The sequence below is a fragment of the Podarcis cretensis genome (genome assembly GCF_951804945.1).
Source record: "Podarcis cretensis genome assembly, chromosome: 14".
Lineage (NCBI taxonomy): Eukaryota > Metazoa > Chordata > Lepidosauria > Squamata > Lacertidae > Podarcis > Podarcis cretensis.
In genome coordinates, this window is record NC_137183.1 from 22,631,934 (window position 1) to 22,657,374 (window position 25,441).

At 43.2% G+C, this 25,441-nt stretch overlaps 2 protein-coding genes across 7 annotated transcripts in view; one reads left to right on the top strand and one right to left on the bottom strand.

Annotated features, from left to right (window-relative positions):
- Positions 1 to 1,837, bottom strand: part of ASB7 (ankyrin repeat and SOCS box containing 7) — a 38,165-nt gene extending 36,328 nt beyond the window's left edge. For 3 of the 4 annotated variants that reach the window (XM_079954382.1, XM_079954379.1, XM_079954381.1), the window contains exon 1: positions 1,540 to 1,837. The gene's annotated coding sequence lies outside the window, so the exon portion shown is untranslated. The remainder of the gene's footprint in view (positions 1 to 1,539) is intronic. The other variant, XM_079954380.1, reaches the window with a different exon arrangement.
- Positions 1,838 to 2,185: 348 nt separating this feature from the next.
- Positions 2,186 to 25,441, top strand: part of LOC307203432 (ceramide synthase 3-like) — an 84,340-nt gene continuing 61,084 nt past the window's right edge. Inside the window, exons 1-7 of one of the 3 annotated variants that reach the window (XM_079954245.1) lie at positions 2,186 to 2,484; positions 4,281 to 4,778; positions 4,875 to 4,964; positions 8,703 to 8,844; positions 9,068 to 9,658; positions 13,790 to 13,961; positions 17,496 to 18,679. In XM_079954245.1, the coding sequence (XP_079810371.1) occupies positions 4,371 to 4,778; positions 4,875 to 4,964; positions 8,703 to 8,844; positions 9,068 to 9,658; positions 13,790 to 13,961; positions 17,496 to 18,384 (2,292 nt within the window). In that variant the 5' untranslated portion in view covers positions 2,186 to 2,484; positions 4,281 to 4,370 and the 3' untranslated portion in view covers positions 18,385 to 18,679. Of the gene's footprint in view, positions 2,485 to 4,280; positions 4,779 to 4,874; positions 4,965 to 8,702; positions 8,845 to 9,067; positions 9,659 to 13,789; positions 13,962 to 17,495; positions 18,680 to 25,441 lie in introns of those variants that run through there. The other 2 variants (XM_079954243.1, XM_079954244.1) reach the window with 2 other exon arrangements.

Below are 25,441 nucleotides of genomic sequence, written 5' to 3' on the forward strand. Positions count from 1 at the left end.
AAAAGAACTCACCATTGCTTCTCAATTCCTTCATGACAGAGAAGGGGTGGAACTTGAGCAGAGGTGACAATATAGGTCACCTCATTCCTCACCACATACCCTTCCCAGATCAACTCATCTTGATTTACCTGCTTCCCTTCTCCCAGAGATGGGAAACCCGTGGCCAGTCAGATGCTGTTAGAAAGCAAACTCCACCTGCCCTAACAGAACTCTTATTAACACAACTAACCCACCCCATCATCTTTCAAATTCTTCAAATGAGTCACATTTATTCCTTCTGAATCTATTCCTATAATCTCCAACTATGTTTCCAAGCTTCCAAGTTGCCTCTGACAAATAAGTGGCCACATTTCAAAGCTCCCCATCAACACACAACCTAGCACTACAGTCTTAACCACATCATTAGAAAGTAAGCCCCACTGAACTCAATGGAATGAACTTCTAAGTAGACATGTACAGAAATTGAAACTAAACATCAGTAAAAGCTTCCTGGTAGCACAAGCTGTTGAACAGTGAAAGACTACTGTACTTCAGAATGTGATAGGCACATCAGCATTAGAGCTTTTTAATCAGAGGTTAGATTGCCACATTTGGGGGATGCTGTAGCAACAGATGTCCTGCACTGGCAGAGGTTGGATTAAATGACCTTTAATGTACCATCCAACACTATGAGTCTTTCACTTTGGCAGGGGAAGGGATATCGCTTTCAGACGCTATTATAAAATAATTAAGTTATTTTATAATAATACAATAATAATAATAATTGTTGCAGCCAAGCAACAATTACAGGATAATAAACAATGGTAAGTTGTTTCTTTAGGTTGTACTGAAACACTAGCTCAATTTCTATGGCCAGGATGAACACAAGCAGAAGACAACTAGGGAAGAGAAGCCCCCTCCTCAGCACAAAAATGCAGCAAACTACTACAAGAGAAACAAAACACTCTCTCTGCCTCACCCTCTGCCAGACCCCAGCAGGGTTCTAGCATTTTTTTCACCCTCAGACTATTAACTTTTATAGCCATTTATTTTTTTCCAGTTTCATAGCGGCCTTTCACTGCAAGGTCTACATTTTTCTAGTAGTCTTCTTACCTGTCTGTCAACCAGAGGTCCCAGGATAGGTTATAAGAGTTAAAAAAACCCCACACAATTACAAAAACAAAACTACAGCCATAAAGCTTGCTTCCAAAGCTAGGTTAAGGAGCGTTTACTGAAATAAATAATTAGAGAAATAGCAGTTGCAAAGGAAAACTGGGTAAACCTAGCCACCCCTACTGATATGGCGAAGGGGCTAAGCACCCCACCAAACCTCTAGCGGAGCAGGCCCCTCTTTAGCTTGCAAGCAAGGAGCCAAGGCAGATATCCTATCCCTATCCTATCCCTGCCCCTCCTCCACCATCCCAGGTGAGGCTCACCCAATAATAATAATAATAATAACAACAGCTGCTGCTGCTGCTGCTACCACCTCTCCTCTCCCCCAGCCCGTGCTGCTATTGGGGGAGGGGGCCGCTAAGCCCCTCCCTCCTCGCCGGCCGTTACCTGTCTGTCTTTCCGTGTCTCTCTCTCTCTTTCTTTTTCAGTCACTCACGGGCCCGGCCCAGCCGCCAGCCCGCGGCCACTTCGCCCCCTCGCTGGCGGGGCAAGGCGGGGGAAAGAGCTTGCGTACTAGAGGAGGAGAAGGGAGCCGTAGGCACGGCTGGGAAGGCGAAGAAGAGAAGCGGCTGCGGAGGGGGACTCACTTTGCACCGACCGACTGACTGACTGACTGAGGAGGAGCCACCTCCTCTCCTCACTCCGGGGTCACCGGGCAGGGGCTGACCCCGGCGCCCAGCCAATCAGCGGCCGCGCTCGGCTCCCCTCCGCCTCGCGCCGCAGCCCACCGCCTCTCCCGATTGGGCCGCGCGGGGGTTCCGAGCGCTCCTCCCCTCCCACATCCCCGGTCCCTCCCTCCCCCCCCACTCGCTCTCTTCCTCTCTGTCCGTCCCCCCCCCCCACTCCCTCCGCCTCACCATAAGGGGCACAGTCCCGCTGCACTCCTTTTCGGCACTTCCGGAATCATGGCAGTAACTTTTTGTTGTTGTTCTCTCGCCTGCTAACGCCGGTTGTAGAAAAGGGGCTTTTCGTCCAGATAGGGAATGGGAGAGCGGCGGTGCCCCCGAGCTCCCCACTTACAAAACGATGGCCGGCAGCGATTTTCCGTTTAATTCCCCTAAAGTTCATGCTGCGCGAATTCACTCTGTACTTTTCTTATCTCTATGGGCTCCCACCGGAAGTTCTGGGTGTTGGTGTCACTCTATAATTCGGAAATTAAAAGATCTATATGTTCTACGGTTCGCTAAGAGAAAGAGCGGGGCGGAGCCTTCCTTATCTCCCTCAGTGCCGGAAAGCGCGACCCAGGGGTTGGTTCTTTTGCGACGGGGAAGGCTCGGACTTTTCGATGAGGCGGTGTTAGCGCTGCTTCGATGGCTAGGCCTAGAAGCTGGGGTGGGTTGCCTAGCAACGCACGGGCGTTCGTTGTAGTGATGCTGTTGGAGGGCCTTGCGGGGGGGGGGGGTCTTTTCGCTCTCGGGACGCGGTGGTAGAGCCTTGAGGGGGTTGAGTGAACTGTACCACACTGCGGCGGGGGGGGGGGGGAAGGCTTCGTTTATTATGGGAGGCAGCGTGCTTCAGAAAACCGGCTGCTGGGGAACGCGAGCAGGAGAGGAGTTATTAATTTTGGCTCTGCTTGTGGGCTTCCAAAGAGTCCACAAGATGGTGGACTAATCACTAACGTTATGTTGGATTTATTTCCCCCCCCCCTCGCCCAAGGAGCTCAAGTTGTGCCTCTGCTTGCCTCCTTATTTAATTCCCACAACAACACTGTGAGGTAGGTTAGGCTGACAGGCAGTGACTGATTGCAATATATCTACATGGTTGCAATAATGTAATAATAATAATTTATTATATATACCCCGCCCATCTGGCTGGGTTTCCCCAGCCACCCTGGGTGGCTTCTAGCAAAACACTATACAGCGGTACCTCGGGTTACAGACGCTTCAGGTTACAGACTCCGCTAACCCAGAAATAGTACCTCGGGTTAAGAACTTTGCTTCAGGATGAGAACAGAAATTGTGCTCCGGCGGCGCGGCAGCAGCAGGAGGCCCCATTAGCTAAAGTGGTGCTTCAGGTTAAGAACAGTTTCAGGTTAAGAATGGCCCTCCGAAACGAATTAAGAACTTAAATTGAGGTACCACTGTATATCAATTTAACCCCCCCCCAAAAAAAAACAGTATTAAAATCAGTTAAAACAATTTCCAGTCAGAAAAATAGCCAGGTAGAAGGCTAAACGAGCCTTTGGTTTTATCTAGCAGGACTCTTACATTCTTAATGAACTGTCCTCGTTAAAAAAATAATGGAATTATCCCTCACCAACCACTAGCACATCACAGACGGAGCTGTTATCTGTCATCAACTCCCGCCATCCTGTGTGCAGCTTGGTTCATCCTGTGCTACTTCTGGACTTCAGATTTTGGTTTTTGTAATATATGCAGCGTACAAAAGTCCACTCAGCCCCTTCAGGATCCTACCACCTCATTCTGCTCTGTAAATATATTAGCTTCCAAGGAAGGACTACCAGGAAGAGATGGGTATATTGATAACTTTTAAGATGAGGCATATGAGGGAAGGACTAGGATGCAAAAAAGTTCTTGTGCTTTATATTACTTCATATTTGTAGCATTTATTATGTAGCCCTCTAAAGATTTCAAACGCTTCCTATTACAACAGCGTTGTGCCAATCACAATAATAATTAACCTAAGAAACAACCTAGGTTGATTAACCTAGTAGGTTGCATCCTTCCTTCTCTTAATGGTCTCAGGTATGGGCGAGTTTTCAGTAATGAACATAGTTCTGAGATGTGTATTTGTTTGGCTGAAATGTTTTATTTGCCAAAGCCATGTGCTTTCTTGATAAAATGTATGCAATAGTAGATTTAGACTGCGATCTTATACATACTTTTCTAGGAGGGTGACCTCGTTAGGGTCTGCTTCTGAATAGACTTGTAAAGAACTGCACTGTTGGGCTGCAATATCTATTTTTATTGTTATATCCCACCTTTCTTTCAAGGACTTCAATATTCCTAGTTCTGATATGCTTTACATCCCCCATAGGTATGCATAAGATTGCACTGTTTCCAAAAGTACTTACTTCCCGTCAGATAACTAATCTAAACTGTTTGGTTTTCTTGCTGATTTAACAATTTCCTGATGATGATGATATTCATTATTGCCTTTAATTCTAGATACACTAGAGAAAAAGCTGCATGAAATGATGAACTTTCCCTGCTTGTTGAAGAAGCAACTCAGATCTCTATAATGTGAATGTGCAAAGAATGACTGAAAATACCAAATTGTCCCACAATGGGGACTCTCTCCAGCAAATGTATGATGATATGCTGGTAGATGCCTTATTTCTGAAAGATAGTCATAGTTGTGCAGCTCTTCTAAATCCTATATCACTGCAACACTTGTCATCAACAAATAGAAAATCATGGGCAATGAGTGCTCGGAACTCTTCTGATCCAGCGTTTACAACCCTCAAGACACATGATGAGCCGGACACATCTGAAAGTGTGATTCATTCAATATGCCATTCACGAGAAATAATGCTGCTTCAGGTAACCTTGATCAAGATGATGCTATCCAAAATGCAATCCCAAGGAGTGGCAGTTGAATCAAAACAGAAATATGTAGAGATTATTAGAATTCTTCTGAAAGAAGCCAACATAGACTCAAAATTAGTAAGTTTTGGGGTGATTCCCCACCCCCACCCCCCAAATAGCTCCGTTGCTAAGATATCCCTTATCTACAATTCCTCCCTTTTCCACTTATTGCAGATTCATCTGTTGCTTATTTCTGATAAACAACTATCTTATCAGGCTTCCAAAGCTTTGGTCTTCCTTGTGCATTTTCAACTAACAGAAGAGGTGAGTTTCAAAGTGGGCTTTGGGCTAGTTCCCACTAAAACAGCTTTCTGCTTCACTCTTAGTTTTTTGAAGTAGGTGTGTAATTTAAGTCAGCTGCATCAATCAGTTGATTTAAAAATCTGTGCAAGTAATTAGGGGATCCTTTTTTAATCAATCATAATGTTGTTTTTAAGGTTCATTATTTTTTATTTAAGTACTTTAAAATCTGTGGATGGCAGATATCTTCTTAGAAAAGGCTTTCTTTTGCACACCAGAGGGAATTATGGGATGTTCTGTTAAGCTCAATGGGGTTTACTGTTGGGTAAATGGCTGCAACTGTGTACCTACATAGAACTCAGTGGGGCTTACTTCTGAGTAGACTTATAGGAGAATGCTGTTAATTGATTAAACAGCCAAGATTTATTTAACTTGGCAGGGCTATTTTTAAGGCGGTGTTTGAGAAATGAATCACTTTTTCTTCTTTTAACTAATCAGATTCTGTAGTGTTACTCCATCATCCTAGGCTGATTTAATGAGGGGGGGTATGCTTCTTTACTCACTCAAAACATGGTCAGACAAAACACTTGCATCTTCGGGGGCAAGAGAGAGGAGGGCTTTCTTCATGGTAGTGCCTAGATTGTAGAATGTCTTTGTTGGTGAGAGCTTCCTCTCTACTTAACTGTTATTTAAAGCTCTACATTTACAGCTTTTATTCTGTTCTTCAGTTGCAAAGACTCTGAGTGGCTTACATAAGATAAATAAAAGCAAGACTGCCTCTGTCTTCAGGCTTACAGTGTTGAACGAGTGGACAGACTTCATATAATGATGATCTACTTTGTTGTTTTTGCTAGAACCTCCATATGCACTAACCAGAATTGGGTACAAAATACCACTAGCATTGAAAGTACAAGGTCCTTCTGAGCATATTTTGAGCCTAGGAATTTGTTTTCACTATCTGAACTGAACTTACAGTCCTTCCACACAATAGTCTGCTTTTGGTTATTCTGGGCTTTATTTCAGTAGTCAAATTGAGGTAGGAAAAGTCATTTGTTGGTTCTATTGTTGGGAGTCAGAAATCGTTGCTATAGCAAAGCACTCAAATAACTTCCAATAGATCATGATCTACCTTCTGTTCACCCCTTGTCTTGGGTACATGACACAAAATGAGAGAGTTTATGGAAGGAGGCAACAGAAATAATGACATCAGTTGTTAAAGCTACACTGTAATTTTTATAATGACCAGCTTGAATTGAAACAATTCAGGGAGAGGAGCAGCTAAATGCAGCTTGTCTTGAAGGCATTGGCCACTGCCAATAACAGATGAGAAAAGGAAGAGCCTATTCTGTCTCCAAAGTAGCCTTGCTTCCCAGTTCTCCCTCTGCCACAGCCTTTCAGTAGGCATGGGGTATGACAGCTGCTTTGAAGTACAGTGGAACTTTGATAGTTAAACATCTTAGTTGTTGAAATGTGCTCCTGAATGTTGTTGAAATCTGCTCCCAAATGTTGAAAACCTGGAAGTCAGTGTTCCTGTGTGTGAATGTTCTTCAGAAGCCAAATGTCTAGCGTGGCTTCTGCAGCTTCCAATTGGAAGCTGCGCCTTGGTTTTTGATCCATTCCAGGAGTTGAATGGACTCCTGGAATGGATTAAATTTGAAAACCAAGGTACCACTGTATAGATTTTTGTATTGTGCTTTTGTGCTGTGTTTGATTCAATTACTATTAGATATATTGAATATTATGTATAGAAATGCAGAATATAGTAAAATAATATTGATTGCTACCCCCTTTACGATTTTCTTAAAAGAATACCAGCATACCCAGACATACCTGCATGTCTTGTGTCTCATTTGTTGCCTGCCTCTCTCTCTCTCTCTCTGTGTTTTTTAAAAAATGAACAATTCCATGCACATAGAAAATCATCATGTTAGAGAGAAGGCTAAGCTAATTACAGTGCTACCTCGGGTTAAGTATTTAATTCGTTCCGGAGGTCCATTCTTAACCTGAAACTGTTCTTAACCTGAAGCACCACTTTAGCTAATGGGGCTTCCTGCTGTCGCTGCGCCACCGAAGCACGATTTCTATTCTCATCCTGAAGCAAAGTACTTAACCCGAGGTAATATTTCTGGGTTAGCGGAGTCTGTAACCTGAAGTGTATGTAACCTGAAGTGTATGTAACCCAAGGTACCACTGTATTCTATGACTGTAGGAGAGTTATGGGTGATGGGTACTGACTGGTGATTCTATGGTGGCAGCACACGTGGCCCCTATTAAGCATGAGCTCTGTGTATGCATTCCTGGGTTCTGATGCAGATTCTCTCCCATGTTCAGCCAACTTTTGCATCCTCAGCGTTTCATCCAGAGGGTGGACGCAGGTGAAGCCTGTTCTGCTGTTTCACCAGCCTACTGTATTAGCTTTCTTTTGGTAGTGCAGTACCAGAATAATCAGGCAGAGGGCTTCATAACATAAGAGAAGCTAAATATTTGTTATTCCGTCTTCAGAAGTGTTGCACACTTAAGGGGCTGATCAAGACAATGTCTGCACAGTGCATTAAGGGTTGCAGTATCTCATGATCCACTATCCAAATGCAAGACCTTCAACTTAAGCCCAGCAGCTGCTAAGTGACAACTTCCTTGCAAAATCTGTCTGTTCCCTACAGACCCACTTTCTACAGTCCTCCCCCCCCCAAAGATTTTTATTGAAGTAAATCAAAGTCAAACACAATAAAAATGAGAGAGATACGAAAGGGTATCAGGTAGATCATAGAGTTGGAAGGGACCCTGAGGATCATCTAGTTCAACCCCCTGCAATGCAGGAATCTTTTGCCCAAGACCATTAGGAAAGCCAAATTTCATGTTGTACCGTGGAGAGGGAGTCCTGTGTATCTGTATTTGTTGTATTTAAGATAAAGTCCCACCCAACATCATAAGAGTTTTTCAGAGTCCTCTGAGCCTTTGGCAGCACATAATTTATGAGGTACACCCCCTCCAAATGCTAAATGCTGCATCCTCATTTTATATGAAAGTCTTGTAAGGTTGTCTTTCCATTTGGCAGCAGTGAAAGTTTTAGTAGCTACCAGCATCCATGCCAAAAGTTTCTGAAAGCTAAAACCTTTCAGCTGATTGTCCTATAGATACAGTAAACAGAGCTGCAGTGAGTTGGAATATTTCTAATGATATAGCTGAGCTCTTGCCAAAGGACCGAGCAATTCCCATTCACTTCGGTATTGCCTTCGTATTTCATAATTTGACCCAGAGAATGCAGTGTTCTTTGCTGTGAAAACGTCAAGCCCATTACAGAATGGCCTATCTGTTACCTTCCCACGGCAGCGGTACCTATTTTATCTACTTGCACTGGCATGCTTTAGAACAGCTAGGTTGGCAGGCGCTGGGATGTTTCCATCACAGTTCCATTGCTCCAGAAGTGGTTCAGTCATGATGACCATGTGACCTGGAAAGCTGTCCATGGACAAATGCTGGCTCCCCCAGCCTGAAAGCGAGATGAGCACCACAAACCCACAGTCGCCTTTGACTAGACTTAACCATCCAGGGGTCCTTTACCTGTTTTTACGTACTATCCATTGTGGAAGCCACCATTGGTCTTTGTGTTCTGAATTCGTTGTGGATATTGGGAGTCTCAAGGCTATTCACATGCTCCCAAATGCTCAGGTGTAGGAGAAGAGGTCAGATTGCACCTCTTCAGGTCTACCAGTTGCTTGAACCCTAATATAGATAATTGTTTTTTTTCCTCTCTTTTTTCAGGGTTCCCTGAACAGCGCCTGGTTTGCTTTTTGTTCAGAGGCTTTGTCTGGGTTTCCCAAGAGCAGTCATGTAGCAGAATGCCTGTGGACTCTTACAAATGTGATCAGAGAAATTTTAAAAGAGGAAGGATTGTGCAAAGGAGGTATTGTTTGAACCAGGTTTACTTTGTAAATAGCCTGTAGGGGAAGAAGGCAGCATATACTAGAATAGTTTGTGTGCCTGAAAATATTTACTGTGAGCTTTTCTGTCTAGAGCAAAAATTAATATTTAGAAGTTTAAGATTTTACAAAGCTGCTTTAATTTAGTAGATGAGCTAAACTGTCTTAGAGATGGTCCTGAAACACTGCTTGATGCTGTCATTATAGGTGGGCTACAGAAGATTCTTACTTCTCTTGACAAAGTGCTTGAAGACTTTTACAACCGCATCCCATCTTCTTATTCTGAGATTGCCCAAGTATCTGCAAAAGCCACAAATGACTTGAGCATCTTTCTGGACCTCCTTGAACTACTTGTGGCCTCCAGAACTCAGGCACCACTGAACCTTGTCTGTCAAAGGATGTTGCTTTTGAACGTTTCATGCGTGTTGGGTCTTGTCACTTCACCCGTTCATGATTTAATCAAGAAGAAAACAATCGTGCTGCTTAAGAAATGCATTCTTCACAAGGCTGGCGAAGACCTAATCAAGGGAAAGGTGCCTTCTTTCTCCCACCCCGACCTGAATTTTGAGAAGGACAGATTAGTGTTTGCTGGTGTCATTCTGCAGTTTGTAGCTACTGGGTGGCTGAATCGTTTTACCCTTAGTGAAAAGGCGAGCCACTATGGAGGCAGTCAGGTGAAGCCAGAAGTGGGTATCTGTTGCAGTCCTGCTCAAGTGACCCTAAGAGCCCTAAGCTTGGTTTTGCTTAAAGCTTTAGAGGTTAAGATAACAGATTCTGCATCTGAAGCTGAAGCCCGAGGTAAGTTTTCAAAGTGGCTTACACCCTTCCCAGCCATTAGTTTTGTGGGAGAGGGGTACCTTTAGAAAAGATTGAAGGGTCATAGGCTAATCTCCCTGGCTTCAGAAGATGGCGGACTCTCCTTCATTAGAGGCTTTTAGACAGAGTTTGGATGGCCATCTGTTAGGAATTATTTAGCTGTGATTCCTGCTTTGAACAAGATGACCCAGGGGTGGGGTCCCAACTCTACAAAAATTCTGTGATTTCCACATCCAAACGGTTACCATTTTCTCCATGTGCCTCTTCTCTAGATCAACAGTTCACGGGAATGGGCAATTCTACTTCGTATTGCCAATTTTACTTCTATAATTGGTGCAGGCTCACAGTTTTGGCAACACGCCACATAAGGCTTGGCAGTGTTGTAGTCTTGAACAAAAGAATCCCTTCTACCCTTCGATCGAAACACTTCCATCTCTCCCTTCTGTTTGTGAGTTGCAAGAGCTGCTGGAAGTAACCATTTAGACTTGAATTTGGCAACATTACATCCAAGGACACAAAGTGCTTCTGAGCCTTCTCCCCAACTCATCCTTGGTCCTGAGGGGGTGAGTGGTTACCTTCTCTGTTGAAAAGTATGTGCTTACTCTTAACCTGATGCCCATCAGAAGTACATATGGAAGAAGAACAAGGAAAAATTGATTTATTACTTGAAATGAAAGTGACAGCACATATGGGTGCTGCTTTCAGACAGCAGAGTTGCAGTATAAGTGGGCAGGAAATCGTACCTGAACATACACACCTTGATCTAAAGAGGAAAAAGAATACTTACCGAAAAGCTTAAAGGGAGAGTGAGCATGACATTTGCCACAGACCCATGCTAAGAGCAAAGTGAGAAAGGGCAGAAGAAGGGTATACATGCCCTGAAGTGAAGCATAGCATCCTTCTGGTTCTTCAGAGTGTAGCGAAAAGGGGGTCCATGTTGGAGTTTGTGAACTAGCCAGCCATTAAAAATCAAGGGTATATGTCCTGTTTTGAGCCAATGTACTCGGTCACAACTGGACCTAATGGTCAGGGGTCCCTTTACCTTTACCTTACTCTTATAGGAAGGGGGGCTTTTGAATGAGCAATTGTCAATACATTTTATTCTTTCGTTTCATTGTTTATTTCCTACAAGTTCCTATTTTCCCCCATTTTGATTTCTTTGGTCAGTTGGTAATTGAAAGGACATACAATGGTACCTCAGGTTACATACGCTTCAGGTTACAGACTCCGATAACCCAGAAATAGTACCTCGGGTTAAGAACTTTGCTTCAGGATGAGAACAGAAATCACAGGGCAGTGGTGCAGCAGCAGCGGGAGGCCCCATTAGCTAAAGTGGTGCTTCAGGTTAAGAACAGTTTCAGGTTAAGAACAGACCTCCGGAACGAATTAAGTACTTAACCCGAGGTACCACTGTAATCCTAGTGAGAAATTTCTGTTTGTTGAATTGTAAGTTTAGATTCTATTGTCTGTGCAGGGCCCCCACAGGGGGTGTTAATTATGTTTGGTAGTAGCATAGGATTACTGTACTGATCCTTACATTAAAAGACAAGGAGTTTACCAATGCATTCCAGGGTGCGTTTCGGATAAGAGGTAGCACCAGGATGGGGTTAGCAACGGGGGTCTGTTTTTATATCAAGTATATACAGTATGCCGACTGTACTGCTGCCACTATCTACAATAATAAACCATAGGAAAAGTTCATATTGGCACCCGCATCTACATTTCTTCCTGTCTGTGTCTGCGTTAGAGGATAACCAGAAGGAGTGGAGCCCACAGCACTTGCTCAGAAAACCAAAGTGGATCTAAAAAGTTCAATGATTCCTGTAAGACAAGACATTGCCTGAGGCACCAGATAGTTGCTTGGATACATGCTCTCCAATTACTTTGTTTAAGCTGCAAGCTGTAATCAGTGGATTCAGATGGTTGGATGGTGCCTTGCATGTCTTCTTCAGGCAACTCCTACAGCCAAGCTCTGCTTTCCTTTGGACCACATCAGTGAGGTCAAGAGAGGGGTCTTGTTGTCTGGGCAGCCCAGGACCTCCATGCACACTGCCCAGGCTTGCACGCGGGGGGGGGGGGGGTCACTTCAGTGCTCCTAACTCAGTGGTTTGACTACACCCCAGAGGCACCCTCCATTGTCTCTCGAGACAGACGGATACCAACAGCAAAGCAGCTAAAGCTTTAGTTATGTAAATAAGGACCACTTTAATTGGTGAGGACTAAGCAAAGGCCACTCTTTTCCCCAAAAGGTTGTTTTTTAATTCTGATGTGTGCATTGCTGTAATAGGAAGTTAAAAAGAAGATGCTAAAGGTGGTTTTTAACAAGTTGTTATAGGTTTTGTATATCAAGTAGTGAGATTATGAAAAGAACTTTGTCTTGAAAATGCATAGAAATCCTAGAATGATGAATTGCTTTTGTGTGTGTGTGTATCAGCACCCGTTCTTTGTTACTTTGCTAGCCAACTAAAATGGCTTTTCAGATTTTGAGATTACTTCCATCATGGCTTTGGGGGTGTATGTGGCCAAGTAGTTCCAAATGGGGGTGGGAGTATGAACTGATGTTGAAAGACAAGTACAAGAATTCACATTTTCCATGCAGTATAATTTGGCATGTCTCTTCTCTCTAATTAGAAAGTTCCACCCATAGATGTCTTAATTAGGAAATTGGAATCAATTAATTCTTTAAAGAAGAAGCTAATGATATGTATGTATAGAACCAGTTTTGCACATTTCAGAATACCTAGGCCTCAGGGTTCCTGTTTGTTGTTTGTGGCAGATAATCTGCTGTGTCAGGTCCTTCTTTTACCCTTCTGAACAAAGCATCAAGTTTCACTTTCCTAGAAGCTAGAAACTAGCCTAAGTTGTGGAACTCCTTGCCTGCTTGTTAGTATTAACCAAGCACCAAACGTACTTGGTTTCAAATGTCTGCTCAAGACCCTTCAGTTTTGCGTAGGCCTTTTCTAAAGTGTAGCTCAGTCCACCCATTCCAGTCTATCACCATCCCAAATGTGAAGCCTTTTATGCTGTTTTATGGATGTGTTGCATTCACTGGCTAGATACTTGTTTATAGGGCTGTGAGATAGATATTAACCCTTTGGGGGCTCAGTCCTGATTTGTCTCAAGCTACCTTTTAGTCCAGGGACATGGGTGGTGCTGTGGGTTAAACCACAGAGCCTAGGGCTTGCCGATCAGAAGGTCGGTGGTTCGAATCCCCGTGATGGGGTGAGCTCCCGTTGCTCTGTCCCTGCTCCTGCCAACCTAGCAGTTCAAAAGCACATCAAAGTGCAAGTAGATAAATAGGTACCGCTCCGGCGGGAAGGTAAACGGTGTTTCCGTGCGCTGCTCTGGTTTTTCAGAAGTGGCTTAGTCATGCTGGCCACATGACCCGGAAGCTGTAAGCTGGCTCCCTCAGCCAGTAAAGCGAGATGAGTGTCGCAACCCCAGAGTTGGTCACGACTGGACCTAATGATCAGGGGTCCCTTTACCTTTACCTTACCTTTTAGTCCACCTGGTTGTAAATGTTCAACAGCTGCCCCTGGAATAGTGGTAAATATCTCTAATGAAAGGCAAATAGTGCAAAAGGGGATGCTACCATTGCACAAATTAACCCCTTTCTTCCACTTACAGTTTATTTGTTACCTGCCTGCTTATACCTCCACCGAGCCTAAAAGGCCCATATTGTCACTGAAGTGGGAGGCACAGAGAGAGCAAGAACTATGGTGGTGCATCGATGCATTTCTGGCAATTTTGTCTCCTTTCGCCAGCCAGCTTTGGCAAGATTGCCTGGGTTTGAAAGGCTGTTTTATCATTTAGCCAGGCTTAGGATAATGCAGAATGAACTTAAATTAATGTTACGCCAGATTTGTTCCACAGGCTGCCAGTTCCCTACCATCACAAGGTATTTGGAGGTAATATGCAAATTCAGACTATTTCTTGAAACTTTCCCTCTGCATTCCATCTGAAACCTTTTAGTAGAGCAGTTAGTGATAAGTAGCCGGTCTAGAGCATGTGCAAAAGGCACTCTTGGGAGCACTCAAAAGTGAATGTTTGGTTTGATTAAAGGGAGCTTGGCTCACAAGGATCCTTTCTTCTCCTTCTCATTTTTGCTTTTAGTTCATCTGGAGAGTATTATGCACCCACTGCTGACATTCTTAAAGAGCCATGTGTGGTCATCTCACGCATCTGAACATCCTTGCGCATGGCTCTCTGCGCTGTTCATAGAACAAGACGACGACATGTTGGAAGCTGCGAAAACTTTATTAACAGTTCATTTAAAGTTTGAAAGGTTAGTGTCCATTTTCACTTTTCTGAAGTCATAAACCTTTTACTTATTCATTTATTTAAAAAAAAATTGGGCATCACAAATAAGAAAATTATTTCATCTATATTTCATGTAACAGTTCAGCCTGAAGCTAACTTCAGGGAGTAGGAGTAAGAGGTAGAAATGGGTTTAAGAAGGATGCCATGTAAAAATGAATGTATTACCAAGAAAGTTATTTTTGTTTCAATCAATCCTGGTGGTTGGCAAGACAGAAAGTTTCAATGTACGGCAAAAAGATATTTCTAAATATATCTGGCAAGGGAAAAAACTGAAAAAATAAAATATTGATGAATGTGAAAAAGAGAGAAGGTTTTCCCTGCCATATATGAGATTATATTATGAAGCATCTTGTCTATGCTGGTTGAATGAATGGTTGACACTGGAAAAATCTGCATATTTTAGACTTAGAAGGTCATGATGTTTTTGGTTGGCACACTTATTTGTGGTATGAAAAGGTGAAATTACATAAAGGATTTACAAACCATATAATTAGGAGAAATTTGTATATATGGGATAAATATAAAAATCTATTGGAGGAAAAAACACCACTTTGGCTTTCACCATTGGAAGCCATAGGAGTAAAGAAAAAGATTATGACGAAAGGGTGGGCAACTTATAGAAATTTATTAAGAGAGGATGGAGGAGAATTTAAATTAAATGAATTTAAGGATTTATCAGGAATGTTAACAACATGGATACAATGTCATTTGAATGAAGTATTTAAGAAATATATTGTCAGGTACTGGTGTGGTTGCTCGAGAGCAAACAGGCAAGACTCCAACATGTCTTTTCCAGGCTTTATTATCTGTACAAACTATTTACAGTGCGGAGCATCGCAAGTCCATGTCTGCTCAGTCGCTAGCAGAATCTGGGAGTGGGCGGTCCTTATACCTTCCCCAGCATAACAGTTGTGTGACCCTCATCCTTCTCCTCCCCTCTCTGTGTGCAAACCTACTGTGTAAAGTGGGCGTTGGCAAAGGGGGATTTGCCTCCCCTCCGCTTTGCTCAGGATTAGTGTTGAGGCTCTCCCTAGCATCTTCTGATCCCTGCGCCCCTTCCCCACTGGAGGCGGGGCTTCCCTCCTTGCCCAAGGAAGAACTGCTTCGCAAGATCTTCGGAGGCTCCCTGTAACACAACTGCCCTTCCACCTCTCGCCTCTGAGCTGATGGCAGTTCCCTAACAGATATGAAACGATTTGGAGAACAATTATCACAATTGGAAAGACACCTGTTGGAATGTAATACTAAAGTTCTGTCTAAAATGTATAAGATATTATTGGAATGGGAGACAAAGGATGAGCAAGTAAAATCATCAATGATACATTGGGTAATATATTTTTGTTATAATACAGATATGGAAGCATGGGGACAATTGTGGAATACGGGCATAAAATTTACAATACGTCATGCTTTAAGAGAAAATTATATGGAAATGTTATATAGATGGTATCTAACACCTAATAGATTGGAGAAAATGTATAAATCAAAATCGAATTAAGTGGTGGAAATGCACAGAGAAAGAAGGTTTTTTTATCATATATGGTGGTTTGTAGTAAAGTAAAAGCTTACAGGGAAATGATATATAATGAGTTAAAAAAAGATGTTTAGGATAAAATTTGTAAAAAAAACAAACAACCCAGAAGCTTTTATCTTGGGAATTAGAGGTGCAGAACTATCCAAACAATATAGAAATTTATTGTTGCTTCAAGAATTACAGTTTCACAACACCAAATCAAGGAGTATCATGTCCTTTGGGCTTGTGGGGGTGGCTGAGTTTTGTTTTGTTTTTAAGAAACAGCAACAGGTGTCTCTGCTGCAGAATTGCAATTGTTGCATTATATATTGGATTTCTGGTTTTATAGTTTGATGTGCTGTATTCTAATGAAATAATCATGTAGTGTTTTAGTAAGCAGGAACCTTTGTTTTGAAAATTGGGCTGTAAATATAATGAATAAATGCAGACTGTAGCATTGATTAATTTAAGCCTTTTGATCAGGTAAAAAAAGATTTAATCAGTCTTTAATGCAGCTGCTTACAAAGCCATGTGTGGTGGGCACCATCTTTAAAAAGCCATTTCCCTTTCTCTAGCATATGAGGGAATACCGTTTATAAGATGTGTGCCCACTCTAATGCATACATGTATCACCTTAAAGAAACCTCACCTTTAAGCAAATACAATAACCTAGCACTTCCATAGTTAGATAACAGCACAATCCTATGTATGTCTACTGAGAACTAACCCCCACTGACTCCAGTGGCTTACTCCCAGGTAAGTGAGTAGAGGATTGCACCCTTGTAATTGGGTGACAACTGTACAGTGGTGCCTCACAAGACGAAAAGAATCTGTTCCACGAGTCTCTTCTTCTAGCAGTTTTTTCGTCTTGCGAAGCAAGCCCATTGACGGATTAGCGCTGTTAGCGGTTTAGCGGCTTTTAGCGCATAAGCGGCTTAGCAGCTTAGAAAAAGGGGGGGGAGGGGAAAAAACCCGCAGGAACTCGCAAGACATTTTCGTCTTGCAAAGCAAGCCCTTAGGAAATTTGTTTTGCGAAGCACCTCCAAAACGGAAAACTCTTTCGTCTAGCGAGTTTTCCGTCTTGCGAGGCATTCGTCTTGCGGGGCACCACTGTAATTTCAGAAAATGCTATGTTTTAGTACCTGACTTTTGAGAGTTTCAAGTTGGAAAACCTTCTCTAGGTATTTCATCACATTCATATCTACTATGCATGTTGTTTTTCCATACTGATTTGCTTAGTATTCATTGTAATAAATCATTCTAATAAGTTCAGCATTTTTTTGTTTATTTTAAACCATAAGAATTGCTTTGCTGGATAAGGCAAAGGATTCACCTATGCAAGCATTTTTACTCAAAAAGCACACAGTCTGATATCTTTGGGAAGCTCACAACATGGTGTAATGCACTGTCCTCATGAGTCCAGATCACTGACCACAAACCAGGATGCATCATCATCATCATCATAAAATTTTATTATTCATACCCTGCCCATCTGGCTGGGTTTCCCCAGCCACTCTGGGCGGCTCCCAACAGAACACTAAAAACAGAATAAAACTTCAAACATTAAAAACTTCCCTAAACAGGACTGCCTTCAGATGTCTTCTAAAAGCCAGATAGTTGTTTTTTTCCCCTGACATCTGATGGGAGGGCATTCCACAGGGCGGGTGCCACTGTCGAGAAAGCCCTCTGCCTGGTTCCCTGTAACCTCACTTCTCGCAGCATGTATTGGTTTCATAGCCTGCTTTGTAGTAGGATATTAAGCCACAGTTTCCTGGTTTAGATATAATTGGAAACTATGGTTTGACAAGGCCTGGAAATGTTGAGGGAGGATGATGTGCATGGGCAGCATACATTACACCAAACTATGCCGTATTAGACCAAGCTCATTATGTTTGGACCAGGCTATGGTAAATAACAGAACTTTGCTAAAATGTTCACTGATTCAAAAGCAATGAATTGCTTACTCTACAACTGTTAACTTTCTAGGTTCTGGCACAAAGCTGGTCTTTCCTTATATCATTCTGATGATGGAACCTGGACTGCTTTTACACATCAGAATGGCTGCAATCCCCATTGTATCTTCTTATTTCTGCTGAAAAGTATTTCATTTGATGCCACAGTTCTACTTGATTTCTTGATTTCATCTGAAACCTGCTTCTTGGAATATTTTGTAAGATACTTAAAGCTTCTTGTACAAGACTGGGACCATTTTGTCAAGATTTCTAAATACTTCAAGACCACCTCTAATGAAGAGCTCAGTTTTTCTATGGTGAACTTGCCCTGCCGAGAAAAAAGTGCCTACCAGCTAGACTCAAATTTGCAGGATGCTTCGTATGATCCCCCATCCGGTACTGAGATCCTTTCAACCTCTTTCCCAAATTTTTCTGCACTGTGGCATACTGACAGTCAAGCTGTAAAACCCAGCAAGTCTAACCTTTTGCAAGAGTCTGATAATACATCTTTGGTGGGAGCCCTTCAAAGGCTGGTGGATTATGAAAGCTCAGAAGATTCGGAGGTGGAATGGATAGAAGAGGAGAGTTTGGCAGACATGAGGCAGACACCTTTAGATCGAGCTTGTGCAGAAGTCACTGGCCTTATGAATTTGGATGGCCAGACAGAATGTTGTGTGTTGCCTCAGGAGACTTTGGATACTTCCTCACCTTTTCACTCCACAATTTTGCTAAATAAACTTGGATCAGAAGAAGGGGTGCTTCAAAAATCAGTGAAGTGTTTTCAACAAGTGCAAGAGTCGGTTTCTAGACTACACAGAAGGAACCTCTTTCCGTACAATCCAAGTGCACTCCTGAAGCTCTTGACTTCTGTTGACACTATTAGTAGCGAGCACAGATCTGCTTCAAAGAAGTTCAAAGTCTAAGGATCTGCAGTGCCCATCCCCCGCCTTCTCCCACTTAATAGTTTTCAAATGAGTTTTTCCCGAAGCTTAAAGTTTACCAGAACCTATGGTCAGAGGCACGTTCTTTGGGATTTGTCTATGGGTCATTAAAAGCTGGTCCAACTGGATGAGAAACACGGACTCTTTATAATGACTAATCCATTGATGTGTTTAAGTGTGGAAGTGTTTGACTGGAGGATATGGTCTTGCCTGTGGGTATGTATAATTCAGCCACTGGGGGTGACTTTTTAGAAAGAAAATAAAACCCTGAATTTTATTTTTGGTCTCCTTGATATTCCATCCCAATGGAAAGGCATAACCTTACTCAACAGGAATAGCTGTCACTTTTAAGAGATTGTAGGGCAGCTGTGTGCTCCATCTCTGGACAGGCATGTACAGTGTCTAAAATAATTACACAGAATCAAAGTTATCAGAATAGTTTTATCCAGTGCTGCTGTTCTGCTTATGCAACAGACTTCCTCCTGCACATTGGAACTTCTCCTTCACATCGCCCCTTGCTGCACCCTCAAAATCTGCTCCAAAAGGTTGAGGGACCAGCCTGAACAATTTTGGAGGTGCACAAGGAACTCCTGTTGCTCAATATTTGATGCAACTCAAGAGTTTCAGTCTTTTAAAAAGGTTATGAAATGAAAGGCATGGGCAAAGGAGATAAAAGTACACTTACTTGTGACTGCTGCAGAAAATCTGGATCCTGGGAGTATTCTGCCTCTAATAGTCTTTTATAACTTGTTACCCCACTTCAAACTGAACACAGTCCACTTACCATATATGATGGCTTAGCAGGGAATCAATGAGCCTTCTCTTTTTCACCATGCAGGCAGCAAAAACAAGCACCTGAAACATCACAGCACTTCTCTGGGGACTGTGTTCTGCTTGGTGGGTAACCACAGGTCTGCAAATGTTGTTCTTCATTTACCTGCTGCATCTGATATATAAGAACAACTCGCTTGATACGTATCAGGCCTGCAAAAATTGTGATTCTCAAAGCCAAATGTTGTCTATCCATCATGATGTCGACATAGGTCCTTGTTCAAATGTTATACATGCATGCAAAATGCCCAGAGTCGTGTAGTCCATAGGGACATGTCCGTTACACACCAATTTCAGGAGGAAATGCCAAAAAAACATAGGGTTCAGTTGCAGGTTTGAAACTTACTGAGTTTCTTACTAAACATTGGGCAACTTAGTATATACAGAGGTAAATCTCTGCAAAGATTCCACAGGAAAAGCCTGGACCAACAGGTTTACTTGGAGCAAGGAAGAGAGAGAAACAGGTAAGAGGCAAGGAGAATTACTGGAAGGGGAGCGGCACTAGGGGTGCAGTAGGCTGCAGTGAAGACCTAAATGCGATGGGATGGACTCTGAATGTAGTTGGGAAGCAGAACTCATTTTTTCAACTATCATCTGGGAGCAGTGTTGTATTTGATTGTCCCAGTGGGAGATATAGGAAGCAGAACTTACTCCATCAGCTCTGCTGTAACAGACCAGGTCCCTTGAGCACCTCCTACCCCTGAACTAGGCCAGCTGGTCTTTGAGAACAACTGTTTAAGAACTGGCTTGAATTTGATTCTCTCTTCCCCACTTCTCCCCTCTCTGACCTTTTCCCCTTAGGTTGTAAGCCTGTAGGCAGGGATTGCCTTGTTCTAAATGACTGTATGTAAGCCACCCTGGGAGCATTTTTGTTGGAGGAGAAGGTACAGATTCTGCGAACAAATAATAGTAATAATAAATTATGCCAGTTGAGAAAAAAGAGAGAGAAATGGAAAGTTTTAAATGACCTGCTTCAAAGAGAAAATCACACATCTCAAACTGCAAAATAGTGTGGTTTGGAAAGAATGTATTTCCCATACCAGAAATGTTTCTTCCTGGAAAGGTGATATAAGGAGGGCAAGGAGTTATCTACATAATAAATTGTGCCATTATTTCTCATTTGAAAGCATTTTGTCACTGCACAATGTATTTTTGCAATGTGCCTGGTGGAAAAATAGCAGGAGATAACATTTCTTTGTGATAACATCTTTGATTATCTTCAGCCACTCTGCATTGGCACATTGTACAGACTTAAGTACATGCTTAAGTACATTGTACATGCTTTGCTTAGGTACAAATTGGGAAATCTTTTTGCATGTCAGTGATGTAAGCAGGGAGTGTATGGGAAGCTACTGCACATGAATATCTCGTTTTTCAGGTGAAATTGATACTGAATGCAATTTCCAGTTTTAAGCATGGCAATAGGATTTTTCCATTGTAATAGCTGAGAATTGCTGCTGTTTTAAGAAGGCGCTAGAGCTTGCTCTTAAGCGTATTACAAATAATTAGAACAATGAGATGCAGTGGAGGGAATATTACATTTAACGGTGGAATCCCAGCTGAACCTATGGACTATGCTCTCTCAAAGTTTCTCTCCCTTTTTGTGAAAAGGGAATCATCCATCTCCCATCATGTTTATGAGGATGGTTGAGACCAAGATTGTGAAAAAAACAAATCTGGAAATGTAAACATAAGTATAAAGTAGAACAGAACACTTAAAAAGAAAGCATTGTGAAATCCTTCTTAATTATAATGTTAGTTCATATTATAAAGTTTTTGTAATTTTACAGTTATTCGTATTTAGCCCTGAAATCCAGTTTTGGACTGAGGGTGGTTTATACATTTTCATACTAAATGCAACACTGAAACCTCATTACTGAAGAGCAGCAAAGGGACAGTAGAGCAGAAAACATTAGATAAGAGGGTGAGAAGTCAGATCACCCATGAGAATGGAAGGGTTTGTGAAGAGAAAGCCCTCTCCTGCTTGTCTCTCTTCCACCGCAGCTGTCCAGCCCCTTTGCAAGCTGCCTTCAAGTACTTCTGCGAGCTTATTCAATCTAGTTAACTTCCCATGTTACTTACTGTTTCCAACCCTAACCCTGCAGAAAGCCATCTAATTAGACTTTAATTTGATTTTGACCTGTTTTTAGGAGGTAATTTAATTATTGTTCAATTTTATACCAATGTTATATATCTGATGTTAGCCACCCTGAGCCCGACTTCAGCCAGGAAGGGCGGGGTATAAATAAAATTTATTTTTATTATATAGGTGGGGTTGTAGTCATAGTGACAGTTCCCACAGCCTTCCTCCGAGTGTGGGGCTGAACAAGGTAGGCTTACTTGGGCTGGGAGGAACTTTGCTGGCCAACTCCCTGCTCCCCAGCAACCTAAGATGAGAGTTGTAGTCCAAGGACACCTGAAGAATGCCACATAGGCTACCCCTGCAGTATTTCATACACTTCTAGTAGAAGTCTAGTAGAAGAAGCTGGTGGCTGTGCCGCAACTATGGACTGGAGTAGGCTTTTTCAAGAAGATCTGGGGTGTTGGTTAATTCAAAATGTTGGGCTTCTTGCCCAACACCCCAAACTAGCTACGCAGGTGAACATAGTCAAACAGTGTCAAGTGGCTCAGCTCTTGTGACAGCATTGAGATGAGATGGTATAATCCTTTCTGTACTTTTATCACTGATTTAGTGGAATTCTTTTGCACACACCTCCATCATGGTCTGGGTAACCTTGCATTTTATATAGCAGGAGGCTAACCTGTGCTGACCTCTTGAAAGAACATTGTCCCAGTCCCCCAAGCCCAAGCATTGACAAGGAAGACAGATCTAAGATAAAACAACGTGGGAGGCAGATTCATACAATGTTAGATATTTAATTTGATACCCAAATATATTACATTGCCAAAGCAATTTGTTGTCTGTTTTTGCTGTGCTACTTCAGCAAACAGGATTGCCCTGGAGAATGTCGCTTGAGAAAAGCATAGCCTATATGTTCCTTCCTGGAAAGAATCTTACTTAATGCACTCTTTATGTAGACAGCCCTAGACTTGCAAAGTGCTGAGCTGGGATTGTCTGTTGCTTGGTTGAATCTAGTGACATCTAGCTCCAACAGTCACTGAGTTTCAGGGAGGTGGATCTAGACAGCAAGGTGTGGCCCTCAGGACTCTTCCCAGGCTACAGCTTTTTTGGCCTCTGGCATTGCCTCCGATTGTTATCTGGCCCGGTGGGTTGGAGTGGCATCGTTGAAAACAGTTCCCCACCCTTTTTCCAGAATAATGATGATGAATGACTAGAGTCACTTCAACATAGTGTCTCTTCCACCCCGTGTCAGCACTGTGAGGCTTCCGAGAAGGATGTTAAAAGCTGCCAAGGAAGAGAAAGAACTTCTTTATGTATGCTACAACAGCGGCATGAGTCTTGATTGCACAAGGATGGAAGAATCAGGAAACCCCGACAAAAGAACAGTGGCAAGAGAAATTGATGAACTATGCAGAACTGGCGAAATTGACATGCAAATTACGAGACAAGGACAACTGACTTCAGAGAAGAATGGGAACCCTTCACAATTTTTTTAAAAAGACAACAAAATGAATTGGACTCCTTGGCAGGTTTTGAATAAACATACACAAATTTATTGAGGGATAATATAGAAGATAGATAATATAAGGATGTATACAGTTTTATCATATGCAGAAGTTAACATTGAATGAGAAATCAGAGAGAGGAGTTGAGGAAAGTCACAGGGGGGAGGGAGGGGGAATCAGCAAGGCCACAGTGTTCCCTAACTGCCAGTGCTCGCTTGACTATTTCCATGACAGTTACAGTCACCTTCCTGCCCAGGAGAGTCCAGTGGCCAGCCTGTTGCACAATGCCATCCCAGAGTCTGAGAATACTTCATTACTAGGACAACATGCCAAGAAGCAATTCTGGTGACTCACCACCACACTGGGCAGAGTCATCGGTTTCTTATTCTAGCGTGGGCAGCTTCTGTCCCTGACATAAAGGACAGCTAGGAAGTCATTTGGATTCATTAGCCTCTGGCGGAAGACCATTCTAATAGATCCCTCGCCCCTATGCCATTTAGAAGCCATTGAAAGTCAAAACTTAGCCAAACAAGAGGATGGATTAACAGCAGAATTTACATTACAGGGATGGGGAACCTGTGGCCCTGCAGGTGTTGGACTACAACTCCCATCATCCCTGACAATTAGCCATGTTGGTTGGGGATGATTTGAGCTTGAGTCCCAACAGCATATGGAGGGCCACAGGTTCCCCCTTCTATGCTCTCTTCTGTCTCTGGCACCCAGCATTAAGTATGTGGACTCAGAGTTGGCTGTCCAACAGGGTTCCCAGTAACGGAGGTAGAATTCCAAGAGACCACAGCAATTGTCCGACCAGAATTGTGGCACTGCCAGTTGTGAGATACAGGGTGGCATCTCTGGGATCCCAATGCTTGCAATATCTTGAGTAGCCTTCCCACAAGAATAATTAGAGTATATAGTTTATGTCATTTATACAGTGGTACCTCGGGTTACATACGCTTCAGGTTACAGACTCCACTAACCCAGAAATAGTACCTCGGGTTAAGAACTTTGCTTCAGGATGAGAACAGAAATTGTGCTCTGGTGGCGCAGCAGCAGCAGGAGGCCCCATTAGCTAAAGTGGTGCTTCAGGGTAAGAACAGTTTCAGGTTAAGAACGGACCTCTGGAACGAATTAAGTACTTAACCCGAGGTACCACTGTACACCTTTGGTCCTAAGTGCCTGTGGAATAATTTATCAGGCAAACCTTGTCTCCTGGCTTAAGTTCTTAGTAACATTTCTTAGTAACATGCACTTAGTAACATGCACTTAGTAACATTTCTCAAATAATGGGCCTGGGGAAGAGCAGTAGGCCAACTGCCAGTGTGGTGTAGTGGTTAAGAGCGGTGGACTCGTAATCTGGTGAACCAGGTTCGCGTTCCCGTTCCTCCACATGCAGCTGCTGGGTGACCTTGGGCTAGTCACACTTCTCTGAAGTCTCTCAGCCTCACTCACCTCACAGAGTGTTTGTTGTAGGGGAGGAAGGGAAAGGAGAATGTTAGCCGCTTTGAGACTCCTTCAGGTAGTGATAAAGCGGGATATCAAATCCAAACTTCTCCTCCTCTTCTTCTTCTTCTTCTCTTCTTTAGGGCCTCAGCACTGCAGACTTCACCATCATCTTTTGTTTGTACCAGTGCAAGCGCCAGCTACTCCTGCATGCTGAGTAAAAGCAGTGGGGCGGGGGGGAGAAGAGAAGAGGTCTCCCTCCTCTGAGAGGAAAGGGCCAGAGGAGGTGTTGAAAGAAATCAGAAAGAGTGATAAAATATTATTTTTCAATAACGATAATTAAGCAAAATAGAGAGGAAGGGATGAGGAACATAGGAAGCCACCTTATACAGAGGCAGCCTGTAGGTTCATCTAGCTCAGTGCTATTTGCACTGACTGGCAGCCTCTCTGCAAGGTTTCTGGCAGGGGGTCTCTCCCACTCCTACCTGCAGATGTTGGGAATTCATCTAGGGTCCTTTTACATTCGAAACGTGCTTTGCCACCAAAGCACAGCCTTTCTCCACTGGCAGAGGTGTGTGTGTGAATAAAGTACAAGTGTGAAAGGATGGGACGCGGGTGGCGCTGTGGGTTAAACCACGGAGCCTAGGGCTTGCCGATCAGAAGGTCGGCGGTTCGAATCCCCGCAACGAGGTGAGCTCCGGTTCTTGGACCCTGCTCCTGCCAACCTAGCAGTTCGAAAGCATATCAAAGTGCAAGTAGATAAATAGGTACCGCTCCGCCGGGAAGGTAAACGGCGTTTCCGTGCGCTGCTCTGGTTCGCCAGAAGCGGCTTAGGCATGCTGGCCACATGACCCAGAAGCTGTACGCCGGTTCCCTCAGCCAGTAAAGCGAGATGAGCGCCGCAACCCCAGAGTTGGCCACGACTAGACCCAATGGTCAGGGGTCCCTTTACCTTTACCTAAGTGTGAAAGGAGAAGCAGGGAAGAAATTTTACAATATGAGACATGTGCACTGCCACAGACCTGCAGTGGCCAGGACAGAAGGTGGTGGTGTGGCCAAGTAGATCATCCTGCCAGCCTGAAGTTGTTGCAACATTTGGACATGGTTTGGGCGCAACAATGGCTCGGAATGAAATGGATCCTGAGCTGGGTCCACCTCACTCCTGGAAAGGCCTGCT